The sequence below is a fragment of the Oncorhynchus mykiss genome, chromosome 19, assembly GCF_057628025.1.
Source record: "Oncorhynchus mykiss isolate SJ-2025 chromosome 19, ASM5762802v1, whole genome shotgun sequence".
Taxonomy (NCBI): domain Eukaryota; kingdom Metazoa; phylum Chordata; class Actinopteri; order Salmoniformes; family Salmonidae; genus Oncorhynchus; species Oncorhynchus mykiss.
The window spans coordinates 46,126,943-46,146,523 of record NC_143040.1 but is presented as its reverse complement, the minus strand read 5'-3'; the positions used below and the strand labels follow the sequence as shown (position 1 = coordinate 46,146,523).

Genomic DNA, 19,581 nt, shown 5'->3' with positions numbered 1-19,581 from the left:
CTCGACAGGGTATGGGCCCCTGGTCTTGCACAAAGTGGCCCCTAGCACTGTAGACACCCATCTGAATGTGCTTAAGATAGTCCCTGGCTTCTCTTGAAGAGATTAATATTAATTAAAGATGCACTGAACTAACTAGCTTTATGTCACAAATTCTGAGACAATTCAAGCTTTCGGTGGCTATAAACATCAGTGCTAACATACATGCATGGGCCTCTTGCAATTGCACTTGTTTTCCTTTTGTTGTTGTTTTGGGGTGTTGTTTTTACTTTTTGGGAGAACATGTTGAGGGTTGTTCTTTTTTTGTTGTTGGCAGGCGCGGCAGAGTTTCACATGGCTTAATCCCCTCCTAACAGCGTCAACAACGTGTTGTAAACATCCCCTTAGCGAAAGCACTCATTTCTGCTACTTCATTAAACAAGGAGCGTTAAGGCACGAACAGCAGGCCTGAGCATTAACAACAGGGAGGGACGGAGGGAGGGAGAGGAGCGGAGGAGAGAAGGTACGAGAGGCTGCCTGTTAATAACAGGTAGGGTAAACTAATAAATAGCACACAACACTGTTTATCTAGAGAGACAATAAGGATCTATGTGAGACATTGACACAGATATACAGTAGGTGTGTAACAACTGCAAGAGAGCTGTGCTGTATTCTGTATTCTCTATCAGTGCCACCCTAGATTGGGATCTGTGAAGTGGAACTATGACAGATCTAGATTAAGGGGGCCAAGTGAAAATGTCTAATGATCTCGCGTGAAACAAGTCACGGCTATTACCCCCTAATGCTCCACTAAACCTGTGGAGCAACCAGCCAGCCAGACTACATGGCTGTGCATACTGTAAACAAAGCTTTGTCAATCACGACACACCAACACCACTGGGCATTACTGTAAAAAGGCTCCGACATGAAACAACCAAAGGTTGATGTGGCTTGTCATATAATTATACGGCCCAGAGTCACTGGATACCGCCTTCTAAACTTTCAGGGAGTTTTTTTCTCTCTCTGTCGTGTATGAAAAAAGGTCTCGCTCGTTCTTGTAAAGCCCTGGTAGACAAAAAGTGTTTCCTATAGTTGAAATGAAAACATTTGTTAGGGTCCAGTTTTTGGTTGTCATGGTTTTATCTTCTAGTGGAAGGTTTAGTTGTATGTCTTTATCAATGAGGACTGACTGACGGTACAGTGGCTTCCCAGCTTCACAGGCTCATGTGAGAACCAGGCTAGCGAGGAACAGATGGTAGACTGAGCTGAAGTGACTTGTGTCCTCGTTCCAGGGTCGCTGAGCTGAGCAGCATTAGTTAGAGGAACAAACTGTGGAACCAAAGGCCCCGCCCCACCATACCTGAAGCTCCCCTTCACTCATTATCCTTGACTTCAGTGACTTCCAAAACACAGCCACTCTCCTCTTTCCTGATGTATTATCGCTTCACTTTAGTTTTGTAAACTTCAGATAGAGACTCCATATATATACACTTAATATGGCAACTCAAGCTTTCTTATAGGCATATAAGCCTGGGGTCATGTGGTATGTGTAAGCATACACACACACAGGGTTATGCAGTGGCGGTGAACCAAACGGTTACCTGGGTTGCCTCGGCTGACTGGAGAGCTGACTTCTTGGCTCCGAGGCAAATGAGCACATGACAAATTAGTGTGTGGGCCTCCTTCAGCCCTGAACCTCCGTGACCCCTTAGGAACCTCATCAACCCCCCTTTCTCCCTTACACCCCCTTCTGAACCTCACAAAACACAAAACAAGAGAAAATGAAACCACTACCGTCGCAATGAATACCCAGAGTCGTACAAAACATACTCTTTATCTCCTATAAACATACAAAATCGTGGAATAAAAATACATTGTGTAGGCAGCAAAAAATATGGTATAAACAGTTTTAAAAACAGTGGTGTAAAATGAGAACAGTTGTGTATTTCAAACTGTTTGCAGATGTGGGATATACCAGTGAAATGGCTCTAGTGGTGGCCCTAACAATACACATGGATTAGAAGGACTCAAACAGACAAACAGACATACAGACAGGGGACACTACAGAGAGAGATGTTTAGTCTGCTCAAACACAACCGGCTGGCCCTCTCTTTTCGAAGGCAGACTAGTGCACTTGTTTATCGTTTGGGACAAACACCGGTTACCAAGCTTGGCCAACTCTTCCAAGCCCATGACTCCAGAATGACCTAGCTAGCCAGGCTCTTTTGTGTCCCTCTCTCACTCTAAAGGGCTGGTTCACAGAGCCACTCCCATCGGGGCTCGACCTGGAGAAGACACCCGGTCGCCATGGAGACTAATGCTCGGTTGAGGGGGAGATTATTCTGTGATCATTTGCTAGGGATGCTTGTGGTGCTGATGTGATGCACTACTTATCTTCTCATCACGTTATCACTAATCATCACATCACTACTCATCACGTCATCACTACTCATCTACTCATCACATCATCACTACTCATCTACCCATCACGTCATCACTAGTAATTTACTCATCACATCATATCTACTCATCACGTTCTACTCATCACGTTATCACTACTCATCTACTCATCCTAAGATCCAAGATGGCGTAGCAGTCAGACGTCTTTGTCCTGTCGTGTTTTTTTTTACATATTTTTCTTTGCATATCTTTTAAAATATTTTGCTAAACCTCAACATCTAAATACTCTCCTGCAACCCGCCTCACCCAATGTAGCGTGGATCTGCTTTTTTTCACATAAAGTATCTATATTTACTTCGGATCTGGAATCCCTCAACTGAAGCTAGCCAGCTAACTACCAGCTATCAGTCAGCAAACCATTGCTAGCGGTCATCAGCTAACCTTCAGCTCGAATAGCTCTCGCCAGTTCGAACAACGTGACTCTAACCAGAGCATATCGAACCTATTATTTTTATCCCCGGATTCCCACCGCAAACTGAACATTTTCATCTGGATCAACAACAGATGGCAGGGTAGCCTAGTGGTTAGAGCGTTGAGCGTTCAAATCCCCGAGCTGACAAGGTACAAATCTGTCGTTCTGCCCCTGAACAGGCAGTTAACCCACTGTTCCTAGGCCATCATTGAAAATAAGAATTTGCTCTTAACTGACTTGCCTAGTTAAATAAAGGTAAAAAAAAAAAGATGCTCTACGACTGGAATTCCGACATAGGACTCCAACAGGCCCCTCAGGCGCGACGCCCGCTGAAGGCCTATTATGCTAACCAGCTAGGCCTGCTAGCTACCTAGAGCTACTTGGAACCCTACTAATTCCACGACCGGTCTATCGACGTCACCGCATGAAGAGGCAAAAGCAGACTTAACCCCATCGCGACGTCCATCAAAGGCAAATTTTCTAGCCCCTGCTATCTGCTTGCTTGCTAACCCGGCCTACTAACTGCCGTAATCCCTGGACCACTACTTCTGATCTTCACAGCTAGCTTGCACCCAGTACCGAAGCTATCCCTGAGGTCCACCTAACGGCCTACTCAGCTGTTCACCCGAACCCCACTCATACTCGGCTAGAGCCCAATACTCCACCGGATCCTTGCTGTAAACTCTGGACCTTGGCTAACGCCACTGCCTTGAAGCTAGCACCAGTTACATTCTACAAAACCTCTTTCGCCATCTGGCTTGGATTCTCTGTCGACACGGCCTCCCGCCGCACCACCACGACTGGTCTGCCGACGAATACTCCATCCGCTGTGCCTTCAACCGGCCTCCATCTGAGCAGACCCCCCCTACCACCCCCGGGCTACTAACTTTAAACCCTGTGTCGCCCGCGTGCTAGCATAGTGGCGGCTTCCCTGTTCCATCTACAGCTGCCCCCTGGACACTATGATCACTTGGCTACATAGCTGATGTCTGCTGGACTGTCCATTAATCACGGTACTCCATTCAGTTTATTTATGTTTTATCTGTCGGCCCCAGCCGCGAACTCAGGCTCTGTGTGTAGTTAATCCGACCCTCTCTGCCTAGTCATCACCATTTTACCTGCTGTTGTTGTGTTAGCTGACTAGCTGTTGTTGTCTCACCTGTTGTTTTAGCGAGCTCTCCCAATCAAGACCTGCGATTACTTTATGCCTTGCTGTATGTCTCTCTCAAATATCAATATGCCTTGTATACTGTTGTTCAGGTTAGTTATCATTGTTTTAGTTTACAATGGAGCCCCTAGTTCCACTCCTCACACCTCTGATACCTCCTTTGTCCCACCTCCCACACATGCGGTGACCTCGCCCATTATACCCAGCATGACCAGAGATACAACCTCTCTTATCATCACCCAGTTCCTGGGCTTACCTCCGCTGTAGCCGCACCCCACCATACCCCTGTCTGCACATTATGCCCTGAATATATTCTACCACGCCCATAAATCTGCTCCTTTTTGATAGCCAGTTTTGATAGCCTTTAGCCGCACCCTCATCCTACTCCTCCTCTGTTCCTCGGGTGATGTGGAGGTAAACCCAGGCCCTGCATGTTCCCAGGCACCCTCATTTGTTGACTTCTGTGATCAAAAAAGCCTTGGTTTCATGCAAGTCAACATCAGAAGCCTCCTCCCTAAGTTTGTTTTACTCACTGCTTTAGCACACTCTGCCAACCCTGATGTCCTTGCCGTGTCTGAATCCTGGCTGAGGAAGGCCACCAAAAATTCTGAGATTTCCATATCCAACTATAACACTTTCCGTCAAGATAGAACTGCCAAAGGGGGAGGAGTTGCAATCTACTGCAGAGATAGCCTGCAAAGTTCTGTCATACTTTCCAGGTCTATGCCCAAACAGTTCGAACTTCTAAATTTATCTCTCCAGAAATAAGTCTCTCACTGTTGCCGCCTGCTACCGACCCTCCTCAGCTCCCAGCTGTGCCCTGGACACCATCTGTGAATTGATCGCCCCCCATCTAGCTTCAGAGTTTGTTCTGTTAGGTGACCTAAACTGGGATATGCTTAACACCACGGCAGTCCTACAATCTAAGCTAGATGCCCTCAATCTCACACAAATCATCAAGGAACCCACCAGGTACAACCCTAAATCCGTAAACATGGGCACCCTAATTGACATCATCCTGACCAACTTGCCCTCCAAATACACCTCTGCTGTCTTCAATCAGGATCTCAGCGATCACTGCCTCATTGCCTGTATTCGCTATGGGTCCGCGGTCAAACGACCACCCCTCATCACTGTCAAACGCTCCCTAAAACACTTCTGCGAGCAGGCCTTTCTAATTGACCTGGCCCGGGTATCCTGGAAGGATATTGACCTCAACCCGTCAGTTGAGGAAGCCTGGTCATTCTTTAAAAGTAACTTCCTCACCATCTTAGACAAGCATGCTCCGTTCAAAAAATCCAGAACTAAGAACAGATATAGCCCTTGGTTCACTCCAGACCTGACTGCCCTCGACCAGCACAAAAACATCCTGTGGTGGACTGCAATAGCATCGAATAGTCCCCGCGATATGCAACTGTTCAGGGAAGTCAGGAACCAATACACGCAGTCAGTCAGGAAAGCAAAGGCCAGCTTTTTCAAGCAGAAATGTGCATCCTGTAGCTCTAACTCCAAAAAGTTCTGGGACACTGTAAAGTCCATGGAGAACAAGAGCACCTCCTCCCAGCTGCCTACTGCACTGAGGCTAGGTAACACGGTCACCACCGATAAACCTGTGATAATCGAAAACTTCAACAAACATTTCTCAACGGCTGGCCATGCCTTCCTCCTGACTACTCCAACCTTGGCCAACAGCCCCCCCCCCCCCCGCAGCTACTCGCCCACGCCTCCCCAGCTTCTCCTTTACACAAATCCAGATAGCAGATGTTCTGAAAGAGCTGCAAAACCTGGGCCCATACAAATCAGCTGGGCTTGACAATCTGGACCCTCTATTTCTGAAAATGTCCGCCGCCATTGTCGCAACCCCTATTACCAGTCTGTTCAACCTCTCCTGAGATCCCCAAGGATTGGAAAGCTGCCGCGGTCATCCCCCTCTTCAAAGGGGGAGACACCCTGGACCCAAACTGTTACAGACCTATATCCATCCTGCCCTGCCTATCTAAGGTCTTCGAAAGCCAAGTCAACAAACAGATCACTGACCATCTCGAATCCCACCATACCTTCTCCGCTGTGCAATCCGGTTTCCGAGCCGATCAAGGGTGCACCTCAGCCACGCTCAAGGTACTAAATGATATCATAACCAAACATCTCCAATCCAAAATCAAATCTAGAGTCAGCTTTCTATTTCGCAACAAAGGCTCCTTCACTCACGCCGCAAAACTTACCCTAGTAAAACTGACTATCCTACCGATCCTCGACTTCGGCGATGTCATCTACAAAATAGCTTCCAATATTCTACTCAGCAAACTGGATGCAGTTTATCACAGTGCCATCCGTTTTGTTACTAAAGCATCTTATACCACCCACCACTGCGACCTGTATGCTCTAGTCGGCTAGCCCTCGCTACATGTTTGTCGCCAGACCCACTGGCTCCAGGTCATCTACAAGTCTATGCTAGATAAAGCTCCGCCTTATCTCAGTTCACTGGTCACAATGGCAACACCCACCCGTAGCACGCGCTCCAGCAGGTATATCTCACTGATCATCCCTAAAGCCAAAACCTCATTTGGCCACCTTTCCTTCCAGTTCTCTGCTGCCTGCGACTGGAACGAATTGCAAAAATCTCAGAAGACTTTTATCTCCCTCACCAACTTTATTAAACATCTGCTATCTGAGCAGCTAACCGATCGCTGCAGCTGTACATAGTCCATCGGTATATAGGCCACCCAATTTACCTACCTCATCCCCACACTGTTTGTATTTTATTTACTTTTCTGCTCTTTTGCACACCAGTATCTCTACCTGCACATGTTAATCTGATCATTTATCACTCCAGTGTTAATCTGCTAAATTGTAATTATTTACTCCTATGGCCTATTTATTGCCTACCTCCTCATGCCTTTTGCACACAATGTATATAGATTATTTTTTTTCTACTATGTTACTGACTTGTTTATTGTTTATTGTTTACTCCATGTGTAACTCTGTGTTGTTGTCTGTTCACACTGCTATGCTTTATCTTGGCCAGGTCGCAGTTGCAAATGAGAACTTGTTCTCAACTAGCCTACCTGGTTAAATAAAGGTGAAATACTACTCATCTACATTATCTACTCATTACGTCATCACAACTCATCTACTGATCACATTATCACTATTCATTATCTACTCATCATGTCATCACTACTCATCTACTCATCACGTTATCACTACTCATCTACTCATCATGTTATCACTACTCATCTACTCATCACATCATCATTACTCATCACATTATCACTACTCATCTACTCATCACGTTATCATTAATCATTTACTCATCACGTTATCACTAATCCTCTACTCATCACTTTATCACTAATCATCTACTCATCACGTTATCACTAATCATCTACACATTATGTTATCATTACTCATCCGGTCATCTACTCATCACTTTGTCACTAATCATCTACTCATCACGTTACCAGTAATCATCTACTCATCATGTTATCACTAACCATCTACTCATCACGTCATCACTAATCATCTACTCATCTACTCATCACGTTATCACTACTCATCATGTTATCACTACTCATCAAATGATCACTAATCATCTACTCATCACATTATCACTAATCATCTACTCATCACGTCATCACTAATCATCTACTCATCACATTATCATTACTCATCTACTCATCACGTTATCACTAATCATCTTCTCATCACATTATCACTACTCATCACGTTATCACTACTCATCACGTTATCACTAATCATCTACTCATCACGTTATCACTACTCATCTACCCATCACATCATCACTACTCATCTACTCATCACGTTATCGCTACTCATCACATTATCACTACTCATCTACTCATCACGTTATCACAACTCATCTACTCATCACATTATCAACACTCATATACTCATTATCTACTCATCACGTCATCACTACTCATTACTCATCATGTCATATCTACTCATCACATTATCACTACTCATCTACTCGTCACATTATCACTACTCATCACGTCATTATTACTCATCTACTCATCATGTCATTACTACTCATCTACTGATCACGTCATCACGTCATTACTACTCATCTACTCATCACGTCATCACTACTCATCAAGTCATTACTACTCATCACGTCATTACAACTCATCTGCTGATGACGTCATTACTACTCATCTACTCAACACGTCATTAATACTCATCTACTGATCACGTCATTACTACTCATCTACTCATCACGTCATCATGTCATTACTACTCATCTACTCATCACGTCATTAATAGTCATCAACTCATCACGTCAATACTGCTCATCCACTCATCATGTCATCACTCATGTTAAATCCTATATTGACAGGGTTGATACTATAGGTGCCATCTCTCTACTTCCGCTGTTGTTGCCTATGTTACCATTGATAGTTATGTTTGTGTAACTAATTTTGCCCTGGATCATGGCAGTCATCATGTCACAATGACATGACACTCATTCCTACCCTGCTGCATCTGATTTACAGATGTCTTCATACACTCATGATTGTAGGAGATAAAAAAATACCCATGATATAAATAACTAATTCTTCTCAATGACACAACGTTTCACAACATTCAGTCACACTTTTTGACAGTGAAAGATACCAGTCATATCTAAGGTTCCAGTGAATATGCAACAGGGCTCTATACGAAACACAATTCAAATGAACCCACGTGAAAGTGTTCGGCTCAACGTACGACCCCCAAACTGACCCTGGGATATATCACTTCCCTTTCAGACAGCCCAGGGTTGCAATACACTTGGCTTAGCAGCTTAACAGCATTTCCCCAAACACCCCGACCAAAACGGTGCATGGCCCAGCACAAAACCTGAGATGCTTGATGCCTGCCTGAGAGTGCAACCCCTTCCTTCATAGACTGCATTACACTTCTGGGTGAGTGGACGCACACACACACACACACACACACACACACACACACACACACACACACACACACACACACACACACACACACACACACACACTAGGTCTGCTCCTGAGGTCCCCTATTTATTTTTATAGGTGTTTGAGGATTTAGGTTAGTCAAAAGACAAGGCCAGGCCGGGAGTGGTATCTTTGAATGCGAGTGCTTCCTGTTTTCATTGCCTGGTTCGACCCTTGCCTTAGCAGGTTCTATTTGGGGCTAACAGAGGGCTAGCAGGTTGCTACAAAAGCGGAAGGCTGAGGGCGCCAAAAGGCTAATTAGGAGAACTTCACCAAATGAAGGGGCAGCCCCTTTTACTGCTATGGAAACGCCCCAGCTAGCAGTTAGCCTAGCAACACAACCTCACTCTCTGTCTATCTCACCCTGCCTATGTCTTCCCTTTTCTCCCTAGAGCCCACCTCTCTCTTTCCCTCTCCTCTGCTCCTTACATCTATCCTATCTTCCTGTTTCTCCATCCCTCCCTCCCTCCCTCCTTCCCTTTCTGCCTCCCTGCTTTTGAAGTGCAGTCGAACATTTTACCCCTAACAGTGAAGTTTACCTTTCTGATAACATAATCTCCCTGTAGTATTGAAAAGCTTATACCAACAGTCTGGTATTTCACTTCCCTTAATGTGACTGGAAGACATCCAGAAACTCAGAAAGACAGAGGGAGAGAAAGGGAGGGAGGGGAGAGGGAGAGGCTGTCTCTGGCCCTCTAGTGCTAGCTTACGCCAGCTGATCTCAGCAGTTTGCCAATTCCACACAGGGCATAAAAGAAGCCAGCTCGCATGCTTTCTGCTGCTATATGAATACATACATGAAAGAGGCTGGGCTTATCACAATAACTCGAACAAATAATTGCCAGCGTATTCATTACGTATAGAAGATATCAGATCTCGGCTGCCACACACAAAATGCTGTGTTTCATTCTCCCTGGGCTGACTGAAGGCCGCTGAAGGACTGAGGGGCAAGTGGAAATTGAAGCAGGCCTATTTTCCATATCTGATTGTGATGAAGAAAGCCGCCCTGCGATTTCTCCCATGAGAGTGTGAGGTCAGGGGGAACCCAGGAGGGAGGGGAGGGGAGGGGGAGGCGATTTTGTTATTCTGAATCCGAAAGCCAACAATTGTTACTGTTGGCCTGTGTTGTTTTTTGCGTGTGAAGGGGGTCCCGTCCTTTTGAGCTCTTTCAGAATTAGGTGACAATGGCTGGATGTAGAGAACATATGTAGGGAGACCCCTGTGGTCGCTCTCATGGTAGAGAAGCTAGCACGCTGGAGAAAATGCAAGCCCCGCTACCTTTCACTCTCTGCCTCAGTTAATGAATGTGTCAATGGAAGAATGCTGCAATAGGCCATTCAGGGGCCAAAGTCCCCAAGAATTCGCCCCTGCACAAACGCATCCTGAAATGGAAAGTACATTTGCCTAACAAATTAAAAGAAAAGGCGTGGGTGTGTGTGTGTGTGTGTGTGTGTGTGTGTGTGTGTGTGTGTGTGTGTGTGTGTGTGTGTGTGTGTGTGCGTGTGCGTGTGTGTGTGTGTGTGTGGATGTGTTGGGGGTAGAGTAAAGTAGAGGGGCATAATTCAATAAGTCTTCTTTTTTGACTTTGAAAAAATTAAGTTAGGTTAAAATGGAGGGATTATTGCTTGTACAAGTCTGGCCTAGGCGTCTCACAACAGACAAATCAAGATTTGAGAAAACATCTCAAAGCAGGAGAGGTAATAAAGGAGAGTGGGAAAAAAAGGGATTTTGAAAGCTTTACTTCTCTGAATTAGAACAACTGCCCCTGGATCCAATCTCTTGTGTCTCCCCTTTCCACTCTTTCAATGCAATTTTAAAACAATTCTAAAGGAAATTGGTGGAGAGGCTGAAAAGCTTTCTTTGCTTCTTTCTCTGTTTTTTTGTAGCAGAGGAGCATTGGAACTGTGAGAGGCCTTCAAATGGGCATTCCTCGAGTCGCCAGGAAAGAAGCCTAATGATCCCTCAATAAAGCGAGAAATGTCTAATTTGACCAAATTGCCAAAAGTATGTGGACACCCCTTCAAATTAGTTAATTCGGGCCTTTCAGCCACACCCGTTGCTGCCAGGTGTATAATATCGAGCACACAGACATGCAATCTCCATAGACAAACATTGGCAGTAGAATGGTCTTACTGAAGAGCTCAGTGACTTTCAACGTGGCACTGTGATAGGATGTCACCTTTCCAACAAGTCAGTTGGTCAAATTTCTGCCCTGCTAGAGCTGCCCCGGTCAATAGGTAAGTGCTGTTTTTGTGAAGTGGAAACGTCTAATAGCAACATAGTCTCAGATGCGAAGCGGTAGGCCATACAAGCTCACAGAACGGGGCCGCCGAGTGCTGATTCGCGTAATGCGTCTGTTCTCGGTTGCAACACTCACTACCAAGTCCCAAACAGCCTCTGGAAGCAACTTCAGCACAATAACTGTTTGTGGGGGCTTCATGAAATGGGTTTCCATGGCCGAGATCACCATGCACAATGCCAAACGTCGTCTGGAGTGGTGTAAAGCTTGCCGCTATTGGACTCTGGACCAGTGGAAATGCGTTCTATGGAGTGATGAATCACACTTCACCATCTGGCAGTCCGACGGACACATCTGGGTTTGGGGGATGCCAGGAGAACGCTACCTGCCCGAATAAATAGCACCAACTGTAAAGTTTGGTGGAGAAGGAATAATGGCCTGGGGCTGTTTTTCATGGTTCGGGCTAGGCCCCTAAGTTTGTGAAAGGAAATCTTAACGCTACTGCATACAATGACATTCTAGGCGATTCTGTTCTTCCAACTTTGTGGCAACAGTTTTCTGTTTCAGCATGACAATGACCCTGTGCACAAAGAAAGGTCATAAATGTTTTGTCGAGATCAGTGTGAAAGAACCTGACTGGCCTGCACAGAGCCCTGACATCAACCCCATCGCATACCTCTGTGATGAATTAGAACGCCGACTGTGAGCCAGGCCTAATCACACAACATCAGTGCTCGACCACATTAATGATCTTGTGACTGAATGGAAGCAAGTCCTCACAGCAATGATCCAACATCTAGTGGAAAGCCTTCCCAGAAGAGTGGAGGCAGTTATGGCAGCAAAATGGAGACAAACTCCATATTAATGCCCATGATTTTGGAATGAAATGTTTGACGAGCAGGTGTCCACATACTTTTGGTCACGTACTGTAGTATGAGCGCACCAAATTAACCAAGTGTGTGTGTGTGTGTGTGTGTGTTTGTGTGTGTGTGTGTGTGTGTGTGTTTGTGTGTGTGTGTGTGTGTGTGTTTGTGTGTGTGTGTGTGTGTGTGTGTTTGTGTGTGTGTGTGTGTGTGTGTTTGTGTGTGTGTGTGTGTGTGTGTGTGTGTGTGTGTGTGTGTGTGTGTGTGTGTGTGTGTGTGTGTGTGTGTGTGTGTGTGTGTGTGTGTGTGTGTGTGTGTGTGTGTGTGTGTTTCTAACCACCCTGGTAGGTGGACCCCCGAAATGTTCAACCCTCACTATCTTCCCCTTTTTCCCTCCTTCACACACAGGACAACCATCTAACTTCAAGCTCACTGTCAGCTTCCAAACAAAGCCCATTCTATTCTGCGGGTTGGGGAGAAATCTCCAGCCAAGGATATGTAGCCTAGCCATGAACTGTGCTGTGTGGTGGTACTGCAAGGCTAAGGGCTGTGCTATGTGGTGGTACTGCAAGGCTAAGGGCTGTGCTGTGTGGTGGTACTGCAAGGCTAAGGGCTGTGCTGTGTGGTGGTACTGCAAGGCTAAGGGCTGTGCTGTGTGGTGGTACTGCAAGGCTAAGGGCTGTGCTATGTGGTGGTACTGCAAGGCTAAGGGCTGTGCTGTGTGGTGGTACTGCAAGGCTAAGGGCTGTGCTGTGTGGTGGTACTGCAAGGCTATGGGCTGTGCTGTATGGTGGTACTGCAAGGCTAAGGGCTGTGCTGTGTGGTGGTACTGCAGCTCCACTGCTCCTGAATAGATAAAAGTGATTAAAGCACTCCTGATTATCCCTGACCAATATGTAATGGATTTACAGCCCTTTCAATTAGGCCGTATTTGCTAGCCACTCATTATTTGGGCTTTGGTTAGGTAATCAGGGGGGCAGAGGCTTTGGGCAACGCAGCCACAGGGAGTGTGGGGCACCTGACCCTCTTAAATGAGAGGATCAGGATCATCCTGGGGTTCTGACCTGCCCTGGCTCACTACCTTCCTCCCTCATTCTTCTTCTCCATTCATACATCCCTCCTTCATCCTATCACTCTGTCCATCCTAACTATGCCACGTGGTCAGCAGGCACCAGCTTGTGTGTCCCGTCCACCTCTCTGCCTGAAATCAGACCTCCCGGTTAAAAATCAATACAGACCGCCGTTCTGATAATGTTCTGACATCAGAGAGGGCGGTGGGACATGACAACCCACCGCACACACACACACTCCCTTCTCTTGGACCATGCTGCCTGGCTAGCTTTATCACCTCAGTGCACACAAACACTGTTCAGTGACTCCTGACTCTACAGTGGCTTGACAGGGACCCTCGCTAATAATAAACACAAGCACACACACACACACACATACACACACACACACACACACACACAAACACACACAAACACACACACACACACACACACACACACACACACACACACACACACACACACACAGATATTAATTTCTAAAACTATCCACAGAATGAATGTGTCCTCTGAATATTTAATCCAAGGCGTAGTGTCACTCTTTGCCTACTGAAGTGAATGAGCCGTTGTCAGATGTTGTCTGATTTAAGTGTTCGGCAAAGAGAGAGAGAGTGAGGCAAACAAACAAGCTTCTCTGTGTTTTGGCGAGAAGCCAGCTTAACATGCAACCTCTCAACCTCAAACAACGGACAGAATATAGGCTTTACTTAGCCGGACAAACTTCTCTCTTGGAGGAGAGCCCAAGCACTTCCCCAGTGTTTCCGCAGATCATGTATGTAGACATTTGCGCAATCTTGAACAAACTTTTTCTGGCTGGTGCTCGCATTGCCTTCATTGTTTGTTTTTATAACAAATAATAACGTTGGACATGTGTGCATTCCTATCAAAGTAAGTGCCTTATTTTCTGTATATTGTTGTCATTTCTACTGTACAGTAGCATACAGTATGTATGTATATATGATGTATCTATGTATGGAGCATAATGTATTTACAGTTTTATTCACATGTTTTCAAATACTGGTGACAAATAATGCATTCCGATTATTGCATAGATTGTAATGTGTATAAAATACTTTTTTGAAGGTTGTACTGATTATGATGCGCTATTCTGTTTGCCAGCTATGTGTGGCACCATGTTGACATTATACAATGCAATCTGGGTGTCACGTAAACGTCTGTCAGACCAAAGATGTTATAACTTCTTTGGGATAGGGGGCAGTATTTTCAAGTCCAGGTGAAAAGTGTGCCCAAAGTAAACTGCCTGCTACTCAGGCCCAGAAGCTAGGATATGCATATTATTAGTAGATTTGGATAGAAACCACTCTGAAGTTTCTGAAACTGTTTGAATGATGTCTGGGAGTATAACAGAACTTATTTGGCAGGCGAAACCCGAGGACAAACCATCTAGGGAAACATTTTTTTGAGGTCACTCTCTTTTCAATTAGTTTTCAATGGGAATCTAGAATTTTAAGGCCCTTGCTTGCAGTTCCAATCGCTTCCACTAGATGTCAACAGTCTTTAGAAATGTTTTTCCTTTGAGAAATGAAGTAGCCCTGTTCAGAACGAGGGTCGAGTGAAGTGTGCTGTTTGTTAGAGGCGCGTGACCTGAAAGCACGCTCCACTTTGTTTTCCTCCGGTATTGAACATAGTTTATCCCGTCTTAAATTTTATCGATTATTTACGTTAAAGAATACCTAAAGTTGTATTAGGGAAGTTGTTTGAAATGTTTGGACAAAGATTACAGGTAACGTCTGCGATATTTTGTAGTCATGTTGTGCGAGTTGGAACTGGTGTTTTTCTGGATCAAACGCGCCAAATAAATGGACATTTTGGATATATAACGACGGAATTAATCAAACCATTTGTGATGTTTATGGGACATATTGGAGTGCCAACAGAAGAAGCTCGTCAAAGGTAAGGCATGAATTACATCTTTATTTCTGAGTTTCGTGTCGCGCCTGGCGGGTTGAAATATGATTGTCTGTGTTTGTTTGAGGGGGTGCTATCCTCAGATAATAGCATGGTTTGCTTTCACCGTAAAGCCTTTTTGAAATCTGACACATTGTCTGGATTAACAACGAATGTTGCTTTAATTTGGTGTATTGCATGTGTGATTTCATGAAAGTTTAATATTTATAGTAATTTAATTTGAATTTGGCACTCTGCCATTTCACCGGATGTTGGTCAGGTGGGACGGTAGAGTCCCATCTAGCCTAGAGAGGATATTGAGGTGAAGGAATGGTTCACTCATCTTTCGAGTAAACTTCCGTAAGTGAATGAAGGGAAATGAATGATCGTAGACGACACACCCCCTTCAACATGCATACTGCAAACAGACTAAACTTATCTTGTCTCCTCTTCTTATCTTTGGCTGATGCGAAAAAACAAACGTGGTGGCGCGCACAAATGTCGGATTAGTTTCGATTTTTAACAAGTGTTTTACTCAATTATTTCGATCAATGGAGAGACCACCCGTGATGTGATGAATTGTAAATAGTAATTGCTATTAGCTCATTCATATTGTGGTTTCGGTCAGCCAAGAGTTAGCTAAATATGACTGCTTGTGTTATGTCAGTCTTTTGTCAGTTAGAGCTAGGACTGATGTAGGCTACATTTTCCGGTTTGGATGATGTTTGTGCAAAATGTTTATGTGAAAAAACAGTGTAGCTGTCAGTGTAGAATAAACACAGAGCCAGTATTGTATTGAAAGGCAATGTGATGTGCAGTATGTGCCAAACCAGTGGACAGGGCTGCTGATGTTACACTAGCTAGGCGTCAGCACTACCTCCACATCTCAGAGGCTCTTCAGCAGAGCAAACTAGCTTTGTCTGATTGAATTGACCCGGTCACTCTGGACCAATGACAGGTGAGTGACAGGCGAGCGTGACAAGTCAGTGACAGGTGTGTATGTGTGCGTTTGTGTACGTGTACATGTACATGTGTGTACACTTGTGTATATGTGTGTCACAGGAGCTTGCTGACGGCAGCACGGCTCATAATAATGGCCGGAACGGACTTTATGGAATGGCACCAAAACACATAGAAATCACGTATGTGATGTATTTGATACCATTCCACATATTCTGCTCCAGTCATTACCACGAGCCTGTCCTACCCAATTAAAGTGCATCAAACCTCCTGTGATGTGTGTCCACTAGGGCTGTGACGATATCGCATTTTTTTTCCCCATGGCAAAAATAAAAACAAGAAGCAGACCAAAGTCTTTGGTCCTTTAGAAACCTGCTGTATGTAAAATATTGTGTGCTACAGCTTGGAAAATAAATACATGTGACTCTGGATGACAACAGGATGTTTGTTTCCAACATTAGGGCTGTTTTCCTAAAGAAGTTCAATATTTCCTTGCCAAAATACTAACGAGTATCGCGATACTGGTATTGTTCCAGCTAGGGCTGTTACGGGTGTTCGTATTACCGCCACACCGGCAGTCACGAGTCATGACCGCAGGCAAATTCCATGTGACCGTTTAGTCATGTTAATTAGCCTTCTACAATCTCTGATGCTGCTGATGGTCATTAGAAGCCTACCAAACTTGCAACTGCCTGGTCCCTCTAATCACTCTGATATCAATGCAAATGTAATTCAAAATCAAATCAAACACTTCAAGAGAGCCCATGAGCTTATGTTGCACAACAATTCTGTAGGCTATGCAATTGCATGAGAAAACAGAGTTTTGAGGGCCTCTAATAAAAAGAGGAGGATCCCATCAGCTTTCTATAGGCTAGGCCTACAATATTTATTTCTCAACTTTCCTAATATTAAGCACATTGCATCACTTTACTATCTGGCTGGCATGAAAATAAACCAAGGGAAAAGCGTCCTCCATTCGCTATTTAAGTGCATAGGTTACATGTATTTTTTCCCGCTGCCCCTGCTCTGAGACAGGTGCATGATAATGGTCCACTCTAAATCAAAACTAATTTCACGCATATATTATTTAGTTTATGTAAAGACAAAGTTAAATCAAGAATACTCTGATGAGTGACAATATTAGCCTATCACTTGTGAATGATATATTATAATTTGTGAATGATGCCCAGCTTGTGTGCAGTAAGGCAAGAAACAGCGCATGCCTTTTTTTGGTGACTTTTTCAAATCATAGTCCATACACCTCATGAAGCTTAGCCCATAGGCCTATATGTTTTAATAAGGTTTGTATCACACCTCATGAAGCTTAGCCCATAGGCCTATATGTTTTCATAAGGTTTGTATCACACCTCATGAAGCCTAGCCCATAGGCCTATATGTTTTAATAAGGTTTGTTTCGCTAAGGCTTGTATCACAACTAAAGTAACAAATAACTTCTTAAAATGAAACACATTCATCCGCTTTACAACCGGTGTAGAGCCTAACTGGCATACATAGGTGGCGCGTGAGTTTCAAGTTTGGGGATGATTTCACTGTAAAAATACACCTTTATAATAAAACATTACAATAATTGCATATGTGATACATTTTGAGAATGTTTTGCCGCTAATTGATTGTATCTTGGAATACTCGTGCTTATAGCCTACTGCTGTGTGTGCATTGCTGCGCTTATAATGTAAACAAATAACCTAATAGTTTATCAACATTTTAAGCTAAACGTTCTTCAGCCTCATTGCTTAAAAAATAAATAAATTGGGAGGCGAGCGGTTGTATTAATTTGGGATCTATCACATCCCACAACTGTCCCAGACTATGTTTGGAATATTTAGTTCTCGCACAGAATAAGGTCAACTTTTGAACTATGGGGGAAGTAGATTGACATAGGCTAGTGCTTTTGCTGTTCGTTAGGCCTACTCATCTTATTGGCTGACGAAATGTAATTGAGGACAGTTCTTCTAACATCTTCCATATGCACCTCGGAATTCAATAACAAGGATGTGAGCAGGTGCATCCCCGATGTGTCTGTCTTCACTTATAGCCTACTTCGGAGCTGAGATAGACGCGTGTGAGAAGAAGCCGATCACATGACAGACATTGGCTAATAAGAATTGAGATATCTGAGAGAGCCATGTGAGTGAGAGGTGCTTCGGAACACACAGCCAGGAGAAGGGAATTATAATTATCATGTACAGCCCAAGGGCACAGCGGCCAATGGCCGTAAAAGGCGTGTATTTTTTTAGGGAGCATCACTGCCGTTGGGAAATTCGAGATATTATCAAGTGTCAAATTGTGAATGAGAGACTGATGAAGTGTGTGCAGGCTGAGCAAGAAATAAAGCAGAGCTCCTGCCTTTCATGCAACTTTTTTCAAATCATCATTAGAGTCGCATCATGCAGCCTTGGAATGTATTAAAAATAAAAACATATCGTCCAATGTTTGTATCACAACTAAAGTTGCATAAATAACTATAAATTAAGCATATAGGAGGACGTGTTTCTTTGAATAGCCGTATGCGTACTCCCTCAGAAATCGTTTGGAGAAAACATCCTTTCTATTTTATTCAGCTATGTTCAATTGTATTCTTCATACTATAAAATAATATAAAATAATGCCACGGAATTTTAAGAAAATCTTGTCTGCTAAATGAACTAGTGTAGCCCACAGCCATATGGCATAGACAGATCAGAGAATGCTATTCTGTTCTTCTGCAATAAACTACATTTTCTTTATATCATGCTTCTTTCGACCTGTCTTAAATAAATAATGGATTTATTGTGATGGTGTATTTTAAATAGATTTATTCAAATTTGTCAAACGTAGATGTTCCAAAGGTCTACATCAGTGGCTTGTAGGCTATGCGTGGAAGCCAGGAGATGCTACATTTGTTTATGTTAATTAATGGTCAATTACCGTGAGGCCGACAGTTATTTGCTTGATAATCACCGGCTGACAGATTTCATAACTGCCACAGCCCACAGTTCCGGCCCCAGTGTGCACAGGCTGCTCCACTATGTGGGTACTCACCGTGAGATGCTGGAACAGCCACGCCCTCATGATGTTGGTGGCCACCTTGGGGAAGATGCCGCGCTTCTTCTGCCTCTTCTTCTCCTTGTCCGGGTCATCATCATCACCTGTGCCAGGAGACGCCACGCTGTTCTCTAAACCATCTCCTAGGCAGAAACAAGACACAGGGTTAAATAGCAGCCTAGGACAGAAGATGGACTAATAAGAAGCCCTGGCATTAACACCACAAAGGGTTAGGTAGAACCCTAGAAGCTAAACCTAATATATAAGACGCTAAAGCTAACCCAGTGGGTTATCTAAGTTAGATGGAGGACTATGCCATAGCCTACACAGTAGTAGCCTTCACTAATGCCTGCATAGAAGTAGTGGGATTTAGGCACAGAGGGAGAGGGGTTTGCTTTAGACAGAGAACTAGAGGTGAGTTCTTACACCCAGAACAGTGGAGAGGAATGGATGGGGGTTAATGACAGTGTTTTGGTTGGAAGCAGAAACACTAGGCTCCTG

The 19,581-nt window shown here is 44.3% G+C and overlaps 1 protein-coding gene across 1 annotated transcript in view; it reads right to left on the bottom strand.

Moving 5' to 3' along the window:
- Window positions 1–19,581, bottom strand: part of LOC110497754 (homeobox protein Meis2) — a 107,858-nt gene that overhangs the window by 49,751 nt on the left and 38,526 nt on the right. The window contains 1 exon segment of the mRNA XM_036954718.2: window positions 19,078–19,223. Coding sequence (XP_036810613.2) covers window positions 19,078–19,223 — 146 coding nt within the window.